Source organism: Jaculus jaculus, chromosome 1, assembly GCF_020740685.1.
Source record: "Jaculus jaculus isolate mJacJac1 chromosome 1, mJacJac1.mat.Y.cur, whole genome shotgun sequence".
NCBI classification, from domain to species: domain Eukaryota; kingdom Metazoa; phylum Chordata; class Mammalia; order Rodentia; family Dipodidae; genus Jaculus; species Jaculus jaculus.
Genome location: NC_059102.1, coordinates 153,909,016 through 153,933,474, shown reverse-complemented (window position 1 = coordinate 153,933,474; position 24,459 = coordinate 153,909,016). Strand labels below are relative to the sequence as shown.

Below are 24,459 nucleotides of genomic sequence, written 5' to 3'. Positions count from 1 at the left end.
AACAGGACAGTGCAAAGCCCAAGAACACTGACAACCCTCCAACACCGGCGAGCAGCCTAGGAGGCTGGGAATGAGCACAAGCCTCTCAGGTAGTGATCAAGAGTCACCATGCTGCCCTTCTCCAAGACTTGGAAAGCTGGCCTACCTGGCAAAGTTGTCTTCAGAGCCAGGAGCAAGAGGTGCAGCCGCGGAAGCCGAGTCCGAGAACACGTCCACTAGCAGCCCCCCGCTGGAGGCAGGAGGGGGCCCCGTTGGGGCAGGGGGAGCAGCCCCCAGGCCCAGCAGGTCTGCCGACGGAGATGGCGTGGACTGGAAAAGAATGAAAGGGGCCGTCACAGTAGGGGCCTGGACACTCAAGCCCACCACACCTTGCATCTCCCAGGCCACACTGCAGGAGGACCAGCAGAGACCTGCAGACCAGCAAGAGAAGGTGAGGGCCACCTGCAAAGCACACCCCAGGGTCCTGCTGAGGTCAGTGACCTCACAAGATGAGTCACAATTCCATACGATCAGTAAATAGCCTCAAGCCAGGCGTGGTGGCGCACTTGGGAGGCAGAAGTAGGTGGATCACTGTAAGTTCGAGGCTAGCCTGAGACTACATAGTAAATTCCAGGTCAGCCTGGGCTACAGTGAGACCCTACCCTTAAAAAAGGAAAAATAACCTGTACTTTCTCACAAATGTTATTTCAAGCAGGTACCTTTAACCCCTGAGCCACTTATATTATTTCAATGAAAAGAACAAAATTATGAAAAAAGTTTTGTCATCAAACAAATTCAGAAGGAATGGACAGTTTAAGAAAAGCCCATAAGTGGACTAAAGAGATGACTCAGTGGTTAAGGTGCTTGCTTATAAGGCCTCATGGTATGGGTTTGATTCCCCAGTGCCCACGTGGACCTGGGTGCACAAGTAGTGCATGCATCTGGAGCTCACTTACAGTGGCAGGAGGCACTGGCATGCCCAGTTTTGCATTCATTTGTTCCCTCTCCTTCTCTTCATGCAAATGAAAATATAATTTTTTTTAGGCCAGGCATGGCAGTGCATGCCTTTAATCCCAACACTTGGGAGGCAGAGGTGGGAAGGACAGCTGTGAATTTGAGGCCAGTCTGAGACTACACACTGAATTCCAGGTCAGTCTGGGCTAGAGCAACACCCTACCTCAAAAAAACAAACAATAGGGCTGGAGATATGGGTTAATGGTTAAGGTGATTGCCTGTGAAGCCAAAGGACTCATGTTCAATTTTCCAGATCCCACATAAGCCAGATGTACAGTGATGCAAGCACACAAGGTCACCCATATGCACAAGGGGCCACATGCTCCTGGAGTTCCGTTGAAGTGGCTAGAGGACCTGGCATGCCAATCCTCTCCCTTTCTCTCTCTTGCATTAAAGAAAAAAAAAAAAAAAAAAGACAGCCAGGCATGGTGGCAAAAGTAGGAGGATCATGTGAGTTTGAGGCCACCTTGGGACTCCATAGTGAATTCCAGGTCAGCCTGGGCTAGAGCGAGACCTGACCTTAAAAAACTGAAGACAAACAGAAATCTAGGGGCTGGAGAGATAGCTCAGCAGTTAAGGCTGAAAAGCCTAAGGACCCAGATTCAATTCCCCAGTTCCCACATAAGCCAGATGCACCAAATGGCACATGCATGTGGAGATAACCTGCACTGGCAGGAGGCCCCATACACATACATGTGTGTACACGCACACACACTCTCCTTCCTCACAATGATTAAATAGGTTTAAAAGAAGAACTATAAACAAAAGATGAAAAGGTAAGCAAATGACTCGTTAGGATGCATCCTCAGCTCAGCATCACGTCTGTTTAGCTATGGAGGAAAATAAAACACTCGCTTTTCAGTCCTGGCCACAAGTACAAGGAAAGAGTCCCTGAAGCTATCACGTCACTGAGGACAAATGCAGCCTGTCACCTAACACCCCAACACTCACTCTCCAGTCACACAGCTGGCTCCTCCAGCTCTGCTCTGCAACTCTCCCAGAGTGCCCAGGGGTGTGTGCCACACCACAATGGCTTGTATACCATGGCAGTCTGGGATTATGGGATATCACTGGCCTTTCATGAGCAAAAACCAAAGATAACACACCTCACCTTAAATGACTTTTGAATATCCTTCTAGTTGTTAATGGAGGGGAAGAGCTCATTTACACATTTTCTGAGACTAGGTCCCAAGCCAGGCAGGTGTTCACTAGCTGCACGTTCCCTGCACGTGCGCAGGCGCACAATGAGCCCTGCCCCGTGCCTCAGCAGAGCACGCACAGCACGTGGGTGGGAATGTGCTGTTAGCAGAGAGACCTGCAGATTTGTGCTTTGTACTGCGGATAACACACTGCATGTTTTTTGTTGGTTTTTTGTTGTTGTTGCTTGTTTTTTTAAGACAGGGTCTCGTGTAGCCTAGGCTGGCTCTGAACTCACTCTGTAGGAAAGAATAACCTCAAACTTGTGATCCTCCTGCATCTACCTCTGAGTGCTGGGATTAAAGGTGTACATCACCACAACCTGCTCACGCAGAAGTGGGGACTGAGCCCAGGGCTGCCTGACGCTGGGCGAGCTCTCCATGAACTGAGCTACTTTCCCAGTGCTATTCTGAGCTTTTTAGAAGCACACATGTAGGTATGTGATACTGTAGTGAATGTTACTTCAAACAAAAAAAGGAGACTACTAGTATCATGTCAGGAGTGTGTCTATCAGGCCCCAAAGGCCTGACACAGGAACCCCCCCCCCAAACACACACACACACAAAGTTGGAGCCATGCTAGCTACTTCTAGTGGATAGCATCATCAGGGGTATAAGGGTGGTATGAAGACACAGTGGGTTCCTGAGCCCCCTTCTGTAGCTGTGTACCTCCTTAAGGGCCACCAAGAGCAGCAACCCAGACGACCTTAGCAACGCGTGCTAAGACTTCGCATGGGCACCGCATGGGCACCCACCCCATCAATCCCGACCTCAGTATGGCGCCCTGGCAGGGTCCGGGGGCACAGTGGTGGGGACCCACCGCAGCGCTGGTGCTGGCCGGGGCGGGTTCAGGGCCGCCGTTCACATCAACGCTCCGTTCCCGCTTGGTCTCCTCCAGGTCAGTCACCGTGCTGGGGCCCTTCTTCTTCTTGAGCTTGGCCAGGATGGAGGACTCACGCTCAGGGAAGGGTGGCATTTCCTCCAGGACGGTGGCCTGTGGAAGAAATGAAAGTTAGCGTAGCCTGGTGTGGTGGTCTGAGCCAGGTGCCTACCATAAACTTAGGTGTTCTGAACACTAGGTTCCCTGATGAAAGTGATTTGGGAATTAACGCCTCCTAGAGTCAGCGTATTGTTGGGGGCAGGCTTATGGGTGTTACAGCCAGCTTTCCCTTGCCAGTGTTTGGCACACTCTCCTGTTCCTGTTGTCCACCTGATGTGGGCCAGGGGGTGATGTCCACCCTCTGCTCATGCCATTGTTCTCCCCTGCCATCATGGAGCTTCCCCTCGAGTCTGTAAGCTAAACTAAATCTTTTCCCCACCGCTGCTCTTGGTCAGGTGGTTTCTGCCAGCAGCGCGCATCTGTCGGCAGCACCAGCCCCTCGGCGCAGCACCAAGCGGCTCAGCTGGGAGCCCTACCAGGATGTCGGTGCTGGCGACGGTGCTCAGCCGCAGGTACTCCACGGCACGCTGCTGTAGCTCCACATCCGCATTCTTGAGCTGGCTGTCACTGCGAAGCACATCCTGGATGGTGGCCTTCACCTCCGGAAAGAGGTTCACAAACTTGATGTAGGTGGACAGCAGGAGTGCCCGGGTGGGGACACTACACAGGTGGAACTTGGAGTGGAGCAGGTTGAACTGGATCAGAGGACTAGGGTGGAGGGCAGAGAACCAGGACAGGAGTCAATGACCTCACGGACCCGAGCCCCGTTACATGCTCATCCTGCACCTGTGGCAGAACAGTGAGGACCTCTGCCAAAGCAGAGACCGCCTGTGAGACCGTATGGCCAGCTCCACATCTGACAGCACATCTCTGACTATGGCTGGCTGCTTCTCAACCTCCACCCAGAAGCCCAGCTTCTACAGATGGCATGGAGAAAGGCATCAAGGGGGCAGCGCAAGCACAGTGTTCCAGAAAAGGACCCTCCCCCGGGTTGTCAAAGCAGCAGCAAGCAGGGCAGCCCAGTGCAGTGCAGTGCACAGTTTCCTGGGGTCTTTACCTGGATCGAGGGTCCCCGGCTATCAGGTTTCCAAACTCCCCCAGGATGTAGCCGCCCACTTTGACCAGGTTCTCATGGCACGCTGGAGCCTGCAGCGCCTGTGAGACAGGGAACCCATGAGCCAGGCCCAGGAACTAGGCCACAGCAAAGGCGTCAGAGGCAGCTGGGCCAGGAGAGGCCCACACAAAGAGAAGCGACTGCAAGGACGGCTGGGCCCTTCCCTGCAAGGTGCACCACACGAGCATCACGCAAGCCTCCCCTAAAGCCCAGCAGACCCTGGCTTCTCCACGGCAGCCTCAGAGGGGCTGTCCCAGAGGCTTCCCAAGCGCAGCAGGCCCACAGTGTCTCACACACACAGAGGCCAGCTCAAAGCACAGGCAGCTTTGTTTTACGTGTGCGTGTTCATGTGTGGGTGGGTGGAGCACATGTGCAGGCCAGACAACAACTTTGGTTGTCACTGTCAGGAATACTGTCCACATTAAAAAAAAAAAAAAAGAAAATTAGCCAGGCATGATGGCGCATGCCTTTAATCCCAGCACTCAGGAGGCAGAGGCAGGAGGATCACCATGAGTTCGAGGCCACCCTAAGACTACATAGTTAATTCTAGGTCAGTATGGGCCAGAGTGAGGTCAGCCCGGACTAGAATGAAACCCTACCTCAAAATAACAAACAAACAACAAAAAAAAGTTTGTTTATTTATTTGCATGCAGAGAGATAAACTAAAGAGAGATACAGAGAATGGGAGTGCCAAGGCCTTTAGCCACTGCAAACAAACTCCAGATGCATGTGCCACTTTGTACATCTGGCTTTACATAAGTGCTGGGGAATTGAACCCGGGTCTAAGCTTAGGCTTTGTAGGCAAATACATTAACCACTAAGCCATCTCTCCAGGCCCTGTGCACCTTTTTTTTGAGGCAGTGTCTCTCACTGGCCCAGAACTCACCAATTAGGCTAGACTAAGCTAGCCAGCAAATCCTAGCCCTCCAGTTTCTACCTGCCCAGAGTTGGGACCAAGCACACACCATCACACCAGCATTTTTACGTAGGTTCTAGAGATCAAAATCTGAACCTCATGCTTACTAGACAAGCACTTTACTCCTTTTACAGACAGCTCCACAAGACTCAAAGTGGGAGCTAAAGAGATGACTTAACAGTTATAGACACTTGCTTGCAAAACCTGATAGCCTAGATTTGATTCCACATACCCAGAGTAAAACCAGATATACAAAGTGACACATGCATCTGGAGTTGATTTAGAATGGTAAGAGGCCCCAGTGCACCCTTTCTCTCTCCCCTTCTCCTTCTCCCACACACAAAGAAAAATATTTTAAAGTCGGGCACTAGTGGTGCACACCTTTAATCCCAGCCCTTGGGAGGCAGAGGAAGGAGGATCACCGTGAGTTCAAGGCCAGCCTGAGACTACATAGTGAATTCCAGCTCAGCCTGGGCTAGGAAATGAGTAAAAATAAACAAAACAAACAAATAAAAAAGGAGTCAAAGCGGCTCAGTCAACAGCAGAGACCAGCAGACAGGAGCGAGAGAGGTAAGTAATACCTGAGGCACCACCTTTCTTGCCTCAAGCCTGGGCACCACTGGAGGGTGTCTGCCCTTTGCCACCATACCTCAAACACTGTCTTGGCGGCATAGCCCTGCACGTCGTCACGGTTGATGACAATCTGGATGACGCGGTACCACACCTCTTCACTCACATAGTCGCCCGCGATGCGGATGAGGTTCAGGATGGTGTCCACATACCAGGTGTAGTCCACTGCATACTTCTCAGCCAGGATGGCCACCTTCAGCACCTGCAGGGAGGACAAGCCCCTCAGGTACGTGCCATGCAGAACATCAGTCACACCAAGGACAAGCCAGCAGGCAAAACCATGAGGCTTCAGAGGGATCTAAAGCTGGGGCTGTGTAGAACTACCAGACCCTCAGGGACTGTGAGCCCAGAGGGTAGAGGGCTGCCACCTCAGGTGAGGAGCGATTAACTGACGTCAAGGGTTGGATGCAGCAGTGAGCTGAGCCTAGATACAACAGCTGCACCTAACCCAAGTTGCCGCCCTCAGACACCGCACTGAGGTCACCCAGGCCAGTGCCCGCCCACCCTACATCATCTCACCTTCCTGGGCTCCTACAGTCTTCTTCCTGACAACTTTTCTCTCGCCAGCTCCCCAGGGCCTCCTCTCTCCTCCCCCTCAACCCCACACAGCTGCCTTCTCGCATCCCATCCTGTCCTTGAGGGCCTCTGGGCTCATACCCACAGGGACAGCCACCTACTGGGCACTCTACCTGCTGCCCAAAACAACCTCAGCTCAGTCACCCTCATCTTGACTGACAGCCCCAATACCAGCTGCCAAGCAAGACCTAACACCATTACAACAAGCATCTCATGTAGCTAACTTTGGTCCCAAGACATCTCCTTTTCACCTTCCCATCCTTTCCCTTGACGTCTAGCTAACATTGTCCTTGGAGACCCTGCCTGGAACGAGAATCACCTACCCCTATGCCCTGTACCCACCCCAGCCCCAAGCTGGCTTCATGACACGGGCAGAGCATCACTACAGGACACATGGAGGCTCTGGAGCCCAGCGCTTAGCACACAGCTGTGTGCTCAGGCTCTGTCACCACAATGGCACTGTTCCCACCCTCCCGATCCAGTGGCTTCCTTCTCGTGACAAGGCTACTCCTACCTCTTGCAGGACTCTCAGTGAGGCCCCCACACGTGGGGCTTGCCTCCACGTACCCCACAACACATGTAACCCCATGTCCTGCTGGCCATCTGCCTTCCCATGGGCAGCAAGGCTCCCTGTGGTGGGGGACTGCAGCACTGTCACTGAGCTCTCGCTCCAGCACACCTGGCTGGTCAGACAGGCAGCCGAGCAAAGGAGCCTTGTCTAAGGGCTAAGACGTGAGGAAAGCCAGGCCCTTACAAAGCTGCACAACTGTACTGACTTCTGTGGAAAACACCCGCCCACCTAAGGAGGATGCCTGCCAGCTCTGCACTGTGGGGGGCTGACTCGGAGCCTCTTCTCTGAACACCCCACTGTGTGTTCTTCCCATAGACGGGGCAGCTCTGTGCGGAGTCCGCTGGGCTATGCAAATAGTCAGGCAAGTGCCACTTTGTGGCTGAGAAGAGTCATGCTGGAAATCAGCACTACCCAGAGCCAGCCACTGCCTAGACGTCACCTCAGATATGTCAAGAGATACCCAAGCCTAACCAGCGGCAACTAAAGGTCCAAATTCTAAGCACTGCTGAGGAGAATTCTGTCCTTAGCAACCGGCTCTTGCCTGCCTGACTCATATGATCATGACCTCAGTCAGGCCCACACTGCCAGCTGCTCACATGGGACACATAGAGGGACAAGAAAGACACCACGAAGAAACCTTTTATTATCGGGTATCTCTTTGATGCTCAAGCAGCCTGCCAGGTAAACTGCAAGGCAGCCAGGAATCTCTACGTTGGGCTGGGACTCAACCCTCCCCAGGCCGCAGGACTTACAATTTCCTCTCGGATGGAGTAGTCCGCCGTCTCCAGGTAACTCAGCATCTCAGCCACAATCTGCTGGGCATTGCTGCGATCACACATGGCATAGAGCAGGTCCACGGCCCGCTGCCGCACACTCACGTCCCGCTCCGTCTGGAGGACAAGGCAGAACCAGCCACTCAGGCAAAACCCAGGTTGTGAGCCTGGGGGACCAGCATCCGCCCTCTCTATGGGAGCTGCCTCTGTGGCTCCAGTCCCCTCAGGCAGGGTGCTCTTTACCCAGCATCCACTCTGGGACCTTTACCGTCTGTACCTGGAGCCAAACAGCTCAAGTCACTCAAGAATCCCTGCACCACTCACTGAAGACCCTATGTGGCTCAGTCAAGGTGATCCAGCATTAAGCTCTGTCACTCACTCCCCCTCCTCCCACTCAGCTCCTCTCAGGCTGTACTCAGCCTAGTGCGCAGGCCACTGAGGCCTCTCCATTGTGTGGTCACAGACCACTACATTCCATGTTGCCTGGGAGTTGGTTCCAAGGTAGGCTCTTGAGCCCTACTCCTAGAGGCTGGCAAGACCTCACAGGCTCCACGGCATTTAACACAGGACAAGTGGGTTAATGTAGGTCCGCACGCACTCCCCCACACTACTAGAGACCAGGGTGCCCCATGATATGGAGGGTCCCAGTAAGGGCTGGGGCAGCATGGGGTGAGAGTTGTCATTGTGATCTAGAATGGACACAGGACCAAGAACTCAGCTTCATGTCAAAATACACACTGAGGGCTGGGGAGATGGCTTAGTGGTTATAGCACTTGCCTGCAAAGCCTAAGGACCCAGGTTCAATTCCCCAGTATCCACATAAGCCAGATGCACAAGGTAGCACATGCATCTGGAGTTTGTGTGCAGTGGCTGAAGGTCCTGGTATGCCCTTTCTCTCTATCTACTTCTTTCTCTCTCTCTCTTTCTCAAGTAAATAAATTAAAAAAAAAAAAAAGACACTGAATACCTGTGAATTACATGCAAATACAGGCAGTATCAGGAATGCTTGGCCATAGTCCAATACTAGGCCAGGAAAGGGGGCCTCTGCCCTCTTCCACCAGAACCCTAATACACCAACAACCTAACAAGCAGAACAGTACACAGCGTGAAATGTGCCACAGAACAGTCAGTGATGTCAATTGAGATTCAAAGGCAGACATGGGAACAGGTAACTTCCATTAGACCCTTTCAAGGCTGGAATTTTAATTTTCAAAACAATCTGAAATCCTTAACAATCAATTTTTCTTTGAAAAGGTGAGTTTGGGGGCTGGAGAGATAGCTTAGTGGTTAAGACGTTTGCCTGCAAAGCCTAACGACCCTAGTTCAATTCCCCAGTGCCTATGTAAAACCAAATGCATAAAGTGGCCCATGTATCAGCAGATCATTTGCAGTGGCTGGCTAGAGGCCCTCACATGCACAGGCTTTCTGTATCTCTCTCTCTCTTTCTTGCTCTGTCTCTCTCTGCTTGCAAATAAATAAGTATTATTTTTTAAAAAGTCAGTGTGGTGGTGCACGCCTTTAATCCCATCACTTGGGAGGCAGAGGTAAGAGGACTGCTATGAGTCTGAGGCTACCCTGAGACTACACAGTGAATTCCAAGTCAGCCTGGGCTAGAATGAGACCCTACCTCAAGAAAAAAAAAAAAAAGGAGGAAGGGAAGAAGAGCAGGAAGAAAAAAGAATTTTCTTGGAGATGAGAAAAAATATTTCACCCTTCTACCAAAAAGAACCATGTGAGCCTGGCGTGGTAGCTCACGCCTTTAATCCCAGCACTCAGGAGGCAGAGGTAGGAGGACTGCCAAATTCAAGGCCACCTTGAGACTCCATAGTGAATTCCAGTTCAGCCTAGGCTACCATTGCTGCCTCTGTCTGCACAGTTTCTCTCTCTCGCTCTTGCGCTCTCGCACTCTTGCTCTCCCTCTCCCTCTGGAAGACCCTACCTCAAAAAAAAAAAAAAAATATTGTGTCTAAAACTAGCCAGGACTCCAAGTACATGAAAACATGCTCAGTCCAAAGGTGCTTGACTAGAGTCCTATTGTATTGGCCAAGCGGTGTGGCCTTGAGTCACAACAGGCCTCGCTATAAGGTGGTGGACAGTTCTTTCACCAACTGCTGTGCCCAACCTCTGTGACAGCAGGTGAGAAAAGCTAGGCTAGCGAGTTTGTCTATGCCCACAAGAAGCACCTCCCAACCTTCCAGCCTCCACATGAAGGTGGCTATGCCTGACCATTAAGGGACATACCTTGAGGGCATTGATGACAGTCTCAATGTGAGTCTTGACTGCCTCGTGGGAGAACTCGGAGCTGGCCAGCGTACACATGCTCTCCAGGGCCAGGTAGCGCAGGTTGGTCTCGCGGTGCTGCAGGAACTGGCCCAACTGGTTGCAGGCACGGACAAGCAAGTTCGGCTCACTAGAGGAACAGGAGGCATGGTGAGGAGGGGGCACTGTGAGGAGGGGCACAGGTAGGAAGGGCACGAGGTGAGAAGGATATACCTGGAGGGCTACGCTCCTGACTACAAGGCAGGTGATAAGAGGGCCAAATCACACTCTGCCCAGGTGAGAACGCCAGGGCCTCCAGGACAAAGAGCCCAATCCTGGCCTCTGAGCTCAGTCCTGCATCTGCTCTGGCCGTAACCAGCAGCTGCTGGCCCCACTGGGGCCATCCCTATCGCATTTGAAGACTCCCACCTTCTCCAAGGTGGTGACTGTCACAGACCAGTTCCCTGAACCTCAACTCTGAGAAAGCTCTCAGAGATCAAAGTCCTACTCTACTTCTTCAAATCATGACCAGAAAGGCAATTCGCATGGAAGCCAGCCCAGTACGGGGCCATGCAGGGTACTAGCCCAGGAAAGGGCACCGGTGAATGATGAGGGCCCTGGATGGAGACCACAGGCTATCTCCATCTACCATTGCTGCCTCTGTCTGCAGTTTCTCTCTCTCACTCTCACGTTCTCCCTCTCCCTCCCTCTCTCTCTCTCTCTGTGTGTGTGTGTGTGTGTATATATGTTATTCATGTATTTATTTATTTGCAAGTAGAAAGAGAATGAGAGAATGGGCACACCAGGGCCTCTTGCCACTGCAAACAAACTCCAGATGCATATACCACTTTCTGCATCTGGATTTATGTGGGTACTGGGGAATCAAAGACCAAGCCATCAAGTTTTGCAAGCAAGTGCCTTTAACCTCCAAGCTATCTCTTCAACCTCCACAGTTTCTCTTTACCCTTGACCTTTGGTAAGAAAACAAGAGATGCTCCCTCACATTGGAAGTTGTTAACAGCTCCCAGCCGTGCTCCAGTTTCACTTGCCGGCTGTCTTTTCACAGGAAACAACATTTGCCCAAACACACTGTTAGCTGGGCGTAGTGGCACATGCCTTTAATCCCAGCACTTTGGAGGCAGAGGTAGGAGGATCACTGTGAGATCAAGGCCCCCTAAGACTACATAGTGAATTCCAGGTCAGCCTGGGCCAGAGAGACCCTACCTGGGGGGGGAGGGGGGCTTGTAGAAACAGCTAGTTCCCGCTAGCCTCAGGCCATTTTCTGCCTACAAGCCTCATGTCCTCTAGTAAGGACCAGTGCTCAGTGTCATAGGCAACGTCAAAGGAAGGAGCATGCTACCAGGGCCTCACAACACATTAGAGACAAGCCGATACTGTGCAAGACAACTGTCCACCTTACATCCCTTTGCTGAACATGGGAGCCGTCGCCATCACTGGGATGAGCCTTTCTACCCAGCAAAGCCAACAGAACAGAGGCATCCACCCTCAGACAAGACTATCAAACATTCTGGGGACAGTGCCCTGCCCAGCAAAGCAACTAGCAGAGACGTCCTGGGGCCACAGAGGGAACTCAGACTAGGGAAGCAAGCAAACAATCTTACCCGGCACAGGCCAAGAGCTAAGGACAGGAAGCCACAGGTGGGCATAGGCAGGGCGAACAGACACCAAGAGACGCACCGCCGGGGCGGCTCACCTGTCGTGGTGGATGATCAGGCTGATGGCCTCAAACAGCACGGCGTTCTTGGCATTGGAGTGCTGCACCTTCTTGGACTTGGGCGGCTCCTGGGCCTTGTTCAGGATGGTCTCCAGGCACTCTGTCAGGCGGCCTCGCACCGCAGGGTCTTCTGGGCAAAACAGAATTGTTGGCTGGGCTCCTACTGGCCCAGGGCCACACGTGGGCATGAGACCCCCTAATGCACTGCTTGCTCTGCGGCCACCTTTGATAGACAGTCACAGCTGATCACAGAGCTGGCAGCATTTGCAAAACCCAGTGAGACACCAGTGGGCCAGCTCCCTATTCCAGTGTCATAAACGTTAGAGGGGCGAAGCAGTCATGGGAGGCACACCTGTGTCCGAGGCCGGTAGCATCAAGCACTCTGGCTGAAACACAGTATGCCAGTCATGAGAAAATAAAATCCAAGAATCATGGACAAAATGCATAAGCTAGAGGAAATGAGACACATTTTTTTCTGTTATTACCAATAAAAATAAAGAAAAATGTTGTAAAAAATAAGATAAAGGAAGACTTCCTGAGTCTATAAGTCCAAGACCAGCCTGAGCAACATGGTGAGATCCATCTCAAAAGAAAAAAAGGGCTGGTCAAAGTGGTGCACACTTTTAATCCCAGCATTTAAGAGGCAGTGGTAGAAGGATTGGTGTGAGTTCAAGGCCACCCTGAGACTAGCTGGTGAATTCCAGGTCAGCCTGGGCTAGAGTGAGACCCTACCTTGAGTAAAAACCTACACAGATCTGACACTGTACATGAAATGGAACCACGGTTTTACAGTAAGAGCTCGGTGAGAGCAACACACAGGGCAGTACTAACATAGCAATCACGAAACCAGGACCAGGGCCCTAAGCTGGGCACAGTGGCACACAGCCCTTATCCCAACACTCAGGAGGCTGGTGTGGGAGGAAAGAACCCAGGGCTCAAAATAAGTATTTCTCACTAACAAAAAAGCAAAGACATTGGGCGTGGTAGCACATGCCTTTAAACCCAGCACTTGGGAGACAGAGTTAGGAGGATCACTGAGACTATGTAGGGAATTCCAGGTCAGCCTGGGCTAGAGTGAGACTCTACCTTGAAAAAAAAAAGACTTTATGGAATTAAATGCTCCATGAAGAAGAATCGAAGGTGAACTGAACCTGTGGCCATGGGTGCTCAGGGAGGGGGGACATTCTGTAGGCAACGTTACTGGCAAGACCATGGGGACATCACTGGGGGAATTCAATGGGAGACTGTGGAGAGGGCCACTGGGGAGCTACCGGGAACGTTACCTGGGGGTGGGTAGCATTGCAATAGCCTCAGAAGTTTGACTGACAGCCAGGGGGCCGGGACAAAGTAGTAAGTATAATCCTGGAGATCTGTTGACGCAGACGTCACAATCTGTAAGGCAACAGAGAGGATAAGGTGCACTGGCCTCGGGAGACCCTAAAGCGACCACAGAAAAGCTACACCAGGCAGTGCCTTCCTCGACAATAGCTGGTTTGCAGTGTCAGGCATGTCCCCAGTGGCTCAGTCTCCTGAGAGGAGCCAGCACTACTACAGCAGTTCACAGGAGAGGGACAGTGCTGCTCAAACTGTAATCACAAGAGCCACCGGGCCCTATAGCACAGGGGCCTAAGGCAGTTTCAGAGTAACAGCCAGGCAGTAACTACCCCCCAATACCAAACACTGACAGCTGGGGATGCAGTCAGTCTTTCCTTTGTGGGTGGGGGAATGAACAGAACACCAAAGAAAGGGCTTCAGGTCCCTCAGAGGGGAAGGGACACCCCAAGAAGCAAGCATTCTGACTCATGCCCTGCAGCTCTTCTAGGTGCAGAACCATGAGCTTGCTGAGTTGCATCTGTTTAACTCTGCTCTCCCTCCTGTACCAATACGGCCACTGTCTGGAGAAGCCTCAGTAACCCCCTACGTAAGTGACTGCAGCCGCCACAGTAGTCTCCGTGAGCACACAGCCCAGCGGCCTCCTCGATCCGCCTGCTTCAGTCTCAGAAGGGCTCCCTCCTCCCTACAAAGTGCACCTGCGTGACACTTTGAGCCCATCCAGGCAAGTTCACCTGAGGATACTAGACAGGATTCAGGTCAATAGACAGCAGAGCTCCAAGAAAGGACTGAACAGAGCAATAAGCAGTCAGCACACAGCCAGCCAGGCAAAAAGGAAAAGCCCCACATCACCTCCAAGAAACGCAGAGACAGGGTCAATATGAGTTGTCTTGCTTGCAAAGCTGGTTAATCCATGTTCAATTCCCAAGCCACCCACGTAAACCAGATGCAAGAAGTGGCATGACAGGGATGGGATACCTTCCAGTGAGTTCTTGGCCAGGGAGGTCACTGATGCCCCCAAAACATTACAGGCCATCACCAAGGCTCTTGGGGTTCCCACTAGGAATAGATGGTGAGACCCTATTGCTGAAGACTCCACATACTTGGGCTGCAAGGTCACTGGGAAACCCTGCAGGAGCTGAGCTGAAGACCTCCCCCATGTAGACCAGCTGACAGAAAGCTGGAAAAAGCTACACTGCATGCAGTTCAATGGGAGAGAGAGAAATCACCAGTGAAGATACTCAACAGTAGACACTGCAAGCCTTATATTTGGCCAACCAGGCCAAATGAGCCAACAGGTGCAATAGTGCCATGTCTGTTATGGGGGAAACAAACCGCTCTCTAATTGGACTGGAGGCCCACTCCATGGGAGGGAATATATCCCTGATACTGAAAACCTACAACAGGAGTAGTCATGAGCCCTAGGGGTGTAATGTCTGCTGCTGTCTGGATAAAAGTATATACTATGCTCACCAAACTGCCTAGTAAGCACTTCTCTTAATGTTCATACCCATATATTAATGCTACTATCACTTTTGGTAGAGAAGCTTCTCTTTACAGCTGGCAGTATCCTGGAATGACTCAGAAGGCACCATGGTGATAAGAAGATGTGACAGAGTGCTCAGCACTGAAATATCTCTATCACACCTTCCAAAGCTCAGGGTCTAATGTGGAAGAGGTGGTAGAAAGCATGTGAGAGCCAAAGGAAGGGTAGGACTCCTTACAACGTGCTCCTCCAGACACAAAATGGCCTGGATATCCATGACCTCACAGTGCCTGACACTACCTACACAAGACCATCATAATAGGAGGAAAAGATCATGACATCAAAGTAAAAGTGACTGATTGAGAGGGGGGAGGGGATATAATGGCAAGTGGAGTTTCAAAGGGGAAAGTGGAGGGAGGAAGGAAATTACCATGGGTTATTATCTACAATTATGGAAATTGTCAATAAAAAATAAATTAACAGCTGGAGAGATGGCTTGGCAGTTTAGGTGTTTGCCTGCAAAGCCAAAGGACCTTGGTTCAATTCCCCAGGACCCACATAAGCAGGACACATAAAGTGGAGCATGCGTCTGGAGTTTGTTTGCAGTGGCTGAAGGCCCTGGTGTGCCCATTCTCTCTGCTCCCCCCTCCCATCTTTCTCTCTCTCAAATAAATTAATAAGGATGTGGTTTAACGTTAACCACTGAGCCATCCTCCCAACCTCTACAGTTAGTACTACATGCTCAGAGAAAGCTTTAAATGCATACATTTACAATTAAAAAAATGATATCTAGTGCAAATGTGTTGAACGAAAGTGGAAGGTATCAAAGATATAAACAGAGCCGGGTGTGGTGGCATACACCTTTCATCCCAGCACTCGGGAGGCAGAGGTAGGAGAATCACCATGAGTTCAAGGCCACCCTGAGACTCCATAGTGAATTCCAGAAGAGCCTGAGCTAGAGCGAGATCCTACCACGAAAAAGAAAGATATAAACAGGAAGAAACGGTAGAAAAACACCACAGAAAGACAAAGAAGAAAAAAAAAAAAACTCCACACGGGAAGTGAAACATGTTCCCACAAACTTACAATGGACAGGCTGGATATGTAGCAGAGTGACAGAGCCTAACACACACACAACCCCAGGTTCAATTGCCAGCAGTGCCAAAAAGTCACAATGGAGCAGAGCAATTCCCATGGCCTAGTGACACATTTCTCAGAACACATGCCAACTATCGTTACCTAACTACACAATGCAGAGACCTAGCACGGAATAACCAAGGACAAAGGGAAGACCCCGTGGTTAAGGTGCTTGCCTGGGAAGCGTAAGAACCCACATTCAACTAGCCAGAACCCACATAAGCCAGATGCACAAGGGGATGCGTGTGCACAAGGGGACGCATGTGCACAAGGTGGCGCATGCATCTGAAGTGTGTTTGCAGTAACTAAGGCCCTGGCATGCCAATTCTTCCCCTCCAGATAGACAGGCAGGCAGGCAGGCAGACAGACAGATGACAGATAGATAATTTTAAAAATCAAGGAAAAATAAAAAGGTCATATCCCGTACCAAAGCTACAAAGGGGACACAACCACAGATCCTACACACAGGATAATTTATTGTCTATACACCTTAATAGACAAATGAGTAAGATCATGCAACTTAAGCAAAGTGATAAAAAATACAGAAAAGATGGATGGCTGTGATAGTGCATCCCAGCACTAGGAGGTTAAATCAGAACAACTTTGATGTCGAGGTCAGCAAGTAAGAGGCCAGTCTTGACTACATAGTGAGATGTAAAAATAAAGAAAAAAAGAAGAGGAAGGAAAAAAAAACTTAAGTGGTGGTACACACCTTTAATTCCAGCACTTGGAAAGCAGAGGTTAGGAGGATTACTGTGAGTCCAAGGCCAGCCTGGAACTACAGAGTAAGTTCCAGGTCAGCCTAGGCCAAAGTGAGACCCTACCACAAAAAATTAATTAATTAGCAGTTTCCTAACACATTAAGGCAATTTCACAATTGGAAATTTTGCCACAAAAACTCAAGTTGAAAAATGTTTGGAGGGAGCTGTGAGTGGTGGCGCACAACATTAATCCCAGCACTCGGGAGGCAGAGGTAGGAGGATTGCCATGAGTTCAAGGCCACCCTGAGACTACATAGTGAATTCCAGGTCAGTCTAGGCTAGAGCAAGACCCTACCTCAAAAAACAAAAAAAAAAAAAAACCAAAAAAAAAAAAAGGGTTGGAGCTGGGAGTGATGGCATACACACTTAATCCCAGCACTCACCACCCGAGACTACATCATGAATTCCAAGTCCACCTGGTCTAGAGCGAGACCCTACTTTAAGATAAATTATTATTATTATTTTTTTTTTTTACTTTGAAAAAAAAGGGCTTGTTGGTTAGGCATGGTAGCACATGCCTTTAATCCCAGCACTCAGGAGGCAAAAGTAAGAGGATCACCGTGAGTCTGAGGCCACCCTGAGACAACATAGTAAATTCCAGGTCAGCCTGGGCTAGAGTGAGACGCTAACTCGGAAAAAAAAAAAAGAAGAAGGGCTTGCTTGCAAAGGCTGTTACCCAGTAACCACATAAAGCCAGATGCATAAAGTGGTGCAAGGATTTAGAGTTCATTTACAGGGCAGAGGCCCTAGAATGCTATGGTGCTTTTTGTTTTGTTTTGTTTTTATTTGCTTGTTTGTTTTGGTTTGGTTTTATGGGGGAGGTGGTTGTTGTTTTAATTTTTTTTTCATTGACAACTTCCATAATTGATTGTAAACCATGGTAATTCCCTCCCTCCTCCCACTTTCCCCTTAAAACCTGCACTCTCCATCATATCCCCTCCCCCTCTTAATCAGTCTCTCTTTTATTTTGATGTCATCATCTTTTCCTCATCTTTTCCTCCTATCATGATGGCCTTGTGTAGGTAGTGTCAGGCAGTGTGAGGTCATAGATATCCAGGCCACTTGGTGTCTGCAGGAGAACATTGTAAGGGATCCTACCCTTCCTTTGACTCTTACATTCTTTCCGCCACCTCTTCTGCAATGGACCCTGAGCCTTGAAAGGTATGAAAGAGATAATTCAGTGCTGAGCACTCCTCTGTCACTTCTCAGCACCATGGTACCTTCTGAGTCGTCCCAAGATCACTGCCATCTGAAAAGAGAAGCTTCTCTGACCAAAAGTAAACGTAGCATTAATATATGGGTATGAACATTAAGAGATGCACAAAGGCAGATTGGTGAGCACAGTCTACGCATTTAACCAGACGTTGCACCCCTATGGCTCATGACGACCCCTGTTGTAGGTTTTCAGTATCAGGGATGTATTCCCTCCCATGGAGCGGGCCTCCACTCAAATTAGAGGATGGTTGGTTTCCTCCATATCAGACATACCACTATTGTATCCATTGGCTAATTTGGCCTGGCTGGCCAAGTTTAAGGCTTTCAATGTCCAATGTTGAATATCGTCACTGGTGATTTCTCTTTCTCCCATTGAACTGCATGCAGCATAGCTATTTCCAGCTTTCTGTCAGCTGGTCTACACATGGGGGAGGTTTTCGGTTCAGCTCCAGCAGGATTTCTCAGTGACCCTACAGCCCAACTATGTGGAGTCTTTTTTAAAAAAAATATTTATTTACTAGAGACAGAGAGAGAATGGGCATGCCAGGGCCTCTAGCCACTGCAAATGAATTCCAGATGCATGTGCCACCTTGTGCATCTGGCTTATGTGGGGCCTGGAGAATTGAACCTGGATCCTTAGGCTTTGCAGGCAAGCACCTTAACCACTAAGCCATCTCTCCAGCCCTTTTTGGAGTTTTGTTTTGTTTTTTGAGTCTGAGGCCACCCTGAGACCACATCGTGAGTTCCAGGTCAGTTTGGGCTACAGCATGACCCTACCTTGGAAAAAAGAAAAATAAGATTTTGGGCTGGAGGGATGGCTTAGCGGTTAAGCACTTGCCTGTGAAACCTAAGGACTCCGGTTCAAGACTTGAAATCCCAGCACTCGGGAGGCAGAGGTAGGAGGACTGCCAAGAGTTCAAGGTCACCCTGAGATTACAGAGTTAGTTCCAGGTCAGCCTGGACCAGAGACCCTACCTCGAAAAACCAAAAAAAAAAAAAAAAAAAGACTTGATTCCCCAGGACCCACATTAGCCAGATGCACAAAGGGGCGCATGCATCTGGAGTTCATTTGCAGTGGCTGGAGGCCCTGGAGTACCCATTCTCTCCCTCTCTCTCTCTTTCTCTCTATCTCTCAATCTTTATCTGTCTCTCTCCCTCCCTCTTTCTCTGTCTATCTGCCGGTTGCTCTCAACTAACTAAATAAAAATAAACAAGGAAAAAACCTTTAAAAATAAATAAATAAATAAGATTTTATATTATGTGTAGTTTATTACAAAATTGGAAAAAGTTCATTGCAAGCAGGAAAGATGGCTCAGTGATTATGAGTGTTTCCTGTGCTTGTATAGGGCCTGAGGGGTCCTGAGACCACCTCAGTTTTAATCTTTGTAAACAGCTAGACTTGGGAACTTGGTCATGCATGCCTATAACCCCAGTCCTACGAGGAACACAGTCACTGGAGTTTGTAAACAGTAAGCACCAGAATCAGTAAAAAATAAAATAAAATTTAAAAATAACAAAAAGGGAGGGGGCTGTATGGATGGCTTATCAGTTAAGGCATTTACCTGCAAAGCCAAAGGACCCTGGTTCAATTCCCCAGGACCCACGTTAGCCAGATGCACAAGGGGGCACATGTGTCTGGAGTTCGTTTACAGTGGCTGGAGGCCCTGGCAGGCCCGTTCTCTTTCTCTCTCTCCCTCCCTCCCTCCCTCTTTCTCTAAAGATAAAAAAATAAAATATAGGGGGCTGGAGAGATGGCTCAGCAGTTAAGGCACTTGCTTGTAAAGCCTGACAGCCCCAGTTCATGTCCCCAGTACCCCATGTAAAGCCAGATGCACAGGATGGCACATTCATCTGTAGATCATTCAGTTACAGGAGGCCTTGGCATGCCCTTTCTCTCTGCTTACAAGTAAAATAAAATAAACATTTTTTTAAATAAAACATAAAAATCAAAGAATAGGTTAACTCGGCCAAACACTGAAGATACAGACCACACAGCCATCTGCCCAGACTCACTCTGCTCAGCCGGGAGACAGCCAGGGACACGGAGGTCTTAAACTCCTCAGGGTTCTTCTGAGCCAGCGTGGTGATGAGGCTGGTGGCAGCGGTCACTACACCCTGAAAGACAGAGACTCCATTAGGAGGCCTACGAGCCCCTGTGACAGGGAGCAGGGGGGGTACATCCTGCAGTGCGAGGCCACCTGGCCCCAGGCCCACCCGAGGGACCCAAAGAGTTTGCAAACGCAGGAAGCACACACCCAGCTTCTTTCTGGGTACTAGGATGTCTAGCCGAGCTAAGCCCAGGTCCCACTAGCTGCGGCCGATGAGGGCTGCCATTTTCTCTCATGGTCTTACACGTGACAGGTCTCTGCCACCACCTGCTCTAGCTGTCTCGCACTTAGATCGCTGTGTGTGCTGTGGAGGAAGACAGACCTTCTGACTCACATGTATCCTCACAGCCCTACTGTGTCTCGCTCTCACACCCTGCAGCCTGGATGGGGCCCAGGCCCAGGGCAGGAGACTGTTCCTCTGCAAAGCCCCTGCACACCTGGGCTCAGCGGGAGCAGCCCAAACCCCAGTGTAGTATGGCACCCCTCCATGAGACACGAAGACTACCACTGTCCTAGGACAGCAAACAGTTGTCATCTCTTATTTTAGGTAAGTAAAAAAATTCTCAGTTTAAGCCGGGCATGGTGGGACACGCCTTTCATCTCAGCAGAAGTAGGAGAATCACTGTGAGTTGGAGGCCACCCTGAGACTAAATAGTTGATTCCAGGTCAGCCTAGGCCAGAGTGAAACCCTACTTCGAAAAACAAAAACAAAACAAAAAATTCTCAGTTCAAAGATATAGCTCAGTGGCAATGTGCCTAGCATGCACAAGGCCCCTGAGTTTAATCCTCAACACAACACACATGTATGCATGCATGCATGCATACAGAGAGAGAGAGAGAGAGGGAAGGAAGGGAGGGAGAGAGGGAGGGAGGAAATGAGGGGGAAAAGAAGGAAGGAAGGAAGGAATTCTCAAGCCAAACTTACATGTACAGAACTAAGAAAAGAAGGTTGCCAGTTCAAGGCCAGCTGGGACTATACATAATCCTGTGGGCTGTTCTCCCTCCTGCCTTCTTCTTCTTTGTTTCTAATAGCTAAGTAAATCTTTAATATTTCTAATTGCAAATGTACAGAAATTGCACAGCCACACAGAGTCTTAGAACACCAACAACTTCTCTGTACATTATTACATAAGGGTTAAAAGACATGGCCAGAGAGGAGCTCCAGCCAACTCCAACATTTGTATTTTTTTTTTCCTTTTCACATACTTACAAAAGGGGGCAGCTGGGTGTGGTAGGGGACAGGGTGGCCTTGTGGCTGAGTGTGTAGAAAAGAGGGGCTGGCTCCCTGGACAGTCTTGCTGTCAGACGGATGGGTATGAGGGAGCGGTGTCCCTCAGGCAGGTGCTGGGGGTGCATGTGGAGCTCTGGCCCTGGTCCCTACCCCCCTCCTGGGCAGTCAGAGAAAGGCTTCATTCATAGAGGTTTGGCAGATTCCTTCACCCTGAACATACAAGTTGAGTAAAAAGGTCAAGTTTCTGTGTTGGCAGAGGAGAGGCAGCTCTAGCAGAGCTGGGGTCATGGTGACTAGGGAGCCCTGGAGTTTGGACTTCCCCAAGCAGGGCTTGTTCTTCCCTCAAGGACTCCTGGCAATCCCAACCCTGACTACACAATTGAGCCCAGCCCTGGGCACGTGGGCACCTCTTGTCTTCTTATAAGTAGGAGCTCTTCATACTTATTCCTCTTAAATAAAATCTCTCTAAACTCTACCCTCTGGTCTGTGGATTTCACTTCTTTGAATTCATAAAACAAGAATATTCTCATATCATATCAGTATGTTGGCATATATTGGTACTTTGGTGAGACCACCCTGAGACTACATAGTGAATTTCAGGCCAGCCTGGGCTACAGCAAGACTCTACCTCAAAAAAGAAAAAATAATTCATTAAATAAATTCATAAAATATGGGCTGAAGTGGTTAACGCAATTGCCTATAAAGCCAAGGGACCCAGGTTCAATTCCCCAGGACCCACGTAAAGCCAGATGTACAAGGTGGCATATCCTGTGCATCTGGAGTTCGTCTGCAGTGGCTACAGGCCCTGGCGTGCCTTCTCTCTCTTTCATGTAAGTAAAGTAAGAATTCAAGATCATCCTCGGCTACATAGAATGTTCAAGGTCACCCTCAGCTATAGGAAGCCTTGTCTCAACAACAACAACAAAAAATACTTGGTAGATGGTAAATGGCAGATGTTAAAACTTTGCTTTCTCTTTTTGCCTACTTGTAAAGTTAGTAACAAAATATAAATAATACATGTAGAACACTGAGTTTGGTCAGGATGTATTCTGTGTTTGCTCTGTATAACATTGACTGAGTTTTATAAGGCTCAATTTTGTGTTTTCTCTGTATAACACTGAGTTTAAATGCTAAGGACCAATGGTAGTCTAAGGGAAATGCAGATTCTGCCTGGGATTGTGGTTCTGAGTTTGTTTGTGCTGGAGCAATGCCTGGGACCCAGATTCAATTCCCTAGTACTTACAAAAAAACAGATGCACAAGGTGGTGTACGCTTGTACCCTCCCTCCCTAAAATAAATAATAAATAATAAATTAAATAAAAATTAAATTTAAAAAAAAAAGACCTGAATGAAGTAAGAACTATGGACCATGAGGTTTGGCTTGTGAGGATGAAAAAGACTTTGCCTGGACTGGGATAGAAGCAGTTTGTGTGAGAGGCTTGCTGTTATGTCCCTGTCCTGAGAATTTGTGCAGGGTTGCATTGTGTAGAAATGGACTGGTATGAACAGATGACATGGCACAGAACAAAATGAAATCTTTTTTTTAAATATTTTTATTCATTTATTTATTTACTTGAGAGATAAAAAGAGAGAGAAATAGGCAGAAAGAGAGAGGTGTGCCAATGCCTCCAGCCACTGCAAATGAACTCCAGATATATGCACCCCCTTGTACATCTGACTTACGTGGGTCCTGGAAAATTGAACCTGGGTCCTTTGGCTTTGCAGACAAATGCCTTAACCACTAAGCAATCTCTCTAGCCCCAAAATGAAATCCTTGGGCCGAAACTGCTGCCCATTTAGCTGAAATTAAGAGATTACAACCATTGAGATTGGGCCAGCTGATCTGCTTTGGGACAACACAAAGAATGCAGACTCTTTTTTAAATATGTTTTTAATATTTTATTTTTATTTATTTGAGAGAGAGAGAATGAATAAGAGCACACCAGGACTTCTGGCCACTGCAAAAGAACTCCAGATACATGTGCCATACCATGCATCTAGCTTACGTGGGTCCTGGGCTATCAAACTGAGGTCCTTTGGCTTTGCAGGCAAGCACCTTAACCATTAAGCCATCTCTCCAGCCCGAATGCAAACTTATTTGAAGTAAGGGGTCTGAATCCTAAAAGGGAGTCCTGCTCTTCAAAGTCATTTATTTCCCTCCTGGATTAACAAGTTGGCAGCCCACCTGGTACTATGGAGTTTAATAAATGCAGGACAGAGAGAGTTATTGAATTTGCAATAGTTTTGTGTTTTGGAAATGGCCATGGGCTTGCTAGATTACCTGAGTACAGGCCCGTTGGAGCCATGAGGATGAACCATGGTTGCAGTGGAGACCCAATGGAGATACTGGGACTATGGGATGGCTGCCAAGAAAACCTGCTGGCAACTGATGAAGTTTTCCAGGACTGTGAGTAGCCTAGCTGGAGGGGCAGAATTAGAACTCCAGAGACTCTTCAATGGTTAGAATTATCCAACTTGGAGACTTGTCACTGGTTGGAGTTGTTGGACTTGGAGCTACAGAATCTGACATTTGCCCTGTTTGTTTTTAATCGTATATTGGTTCAATTTTTCCTTGTTATTTTCAATGCCACTTTTTGCAGTTTGAATGTAACTTATTCTGTATCGTTTATGGTTGTTTGTTTGTTTGCTCTTTGGTATTATGGCTCAGTTAAAAGACCTTGGACTATGGGGATGTTTGAACATCATTGGGATTGATAAAAACTATGGAGAGCTCGACAGATGGCTTAGTGGGTAAGGCACTTGCCTGGGAAGCCAAAGGACTCAGGTTTGATTCCCTAGGACCCATGTAAGACAGATGTACAAGGTGGCGCATGCGTCTGGAGTTCTTTTCCAGTGGCTAGAGGCTCTGGAATGCCCATGTGCGCGCACACACTCACGCTCGCTTGCGCGCGCTCTCTCTCTCTCTCTCTATTTTTTTTTCCTCTCTCTCAAATAAATAATAAATAAATAAACAAACTAAAACTATGGAGACTTTTAAAGTTGGACTGAGTGCATTGCATTTTACATCATGGATGGTTATCAGTTTATGAGGGCCAGGGGTGGAATGTGGTGATTTAATTTAAGGTAGCCACCATAAACTTATGTGTTCTGAATGCTAAGTCCTTAGCTAGTAGCAATTTGGGAATTGGAGCAGACTGGAGGCAGTGTATTGCTGGGGGTGGGCTTATGAGTATTATAGCCAGCTTCCCCTTGCCAGTGTTTGGCACACTCTCATGCTGCTGTTGACCACCTGATGTTGGCCAGAAGATGATGTCCACCCTCTGCTCATGGCATCATTTTGCCCTGCCATCATGGAGCTTCCCCTCAAGTCTGTAAGCCAAAATAAACCCTTTCCTCCCACAAGCTGCTCTTGGTTAGGTGTTTTCTGCCAGGAAAGCAAAGCTGACTTTAACAATGACTCCTGAGCTTCTGGCCTCTCTCTCTCCTGATTGGGAGAAGCCCCAGCCATGGCTATCATGACTGAAT

At 49.0% G+C, this 24,459-nt stretch overlaps 1 protein-coding gene across 2 annotated transcripts in view; it reads right to left on the bottom strand.

Moving 5' to 3' along the window:
- The window catches only part of Ap2a2 (adaptor related protein complex 2 subunit alpha 2), a 92,509-nt gene that overhangs the window by 9,258 nt on the left and 58,792 nt on the right, over window positions 1-24,459 (bottom strand). The window contains exons 6-15 of one of the 2 annotated variants that reach the window (XM_004654187.3): window positions 19,648-19,749; window positions 12,987-13,095; window positions 11,683-11,833; window positions 9,951-10,119; window positions 7,689-7,826; window positions 5,809-5,991; window positions 4,187-4,284; window positions 3,606-3,837; window positions 3,010-3,183; window positions 146-309 (exon numbers count right to left, since the gene is read on the bottom strand). In XM_004654187.3, coding sequence (XP_004654244.1) covers window positions 146-309; window positions 3,010-3,183; window positions 3,606-3,837; window positions 4,187-4,284; window positions 5,809-5,991; window positions 7,689-7,826; window positions 9,951-10,119; window positions 11,683-11,833; window positions 12,987-13,095; window positions 19,648-19,749 — 1,520 coding nt within the window. The remainder of the gene's footprint in view (window positions 1-145; window positions 310-3,009; window positions 3,184-3,605; window positions 3,838-4,186; window positions 4,285-5,808; window positions 5,992-7,688; window positions 7,827-9,950; window positions 10,120-11,682; window positions 11,834-12,986; window positions 13,096-19,647; window positions 19,750-24,459) is intronic. The other variant, XM_004654188.3, reaches the window with a different exon arrangement.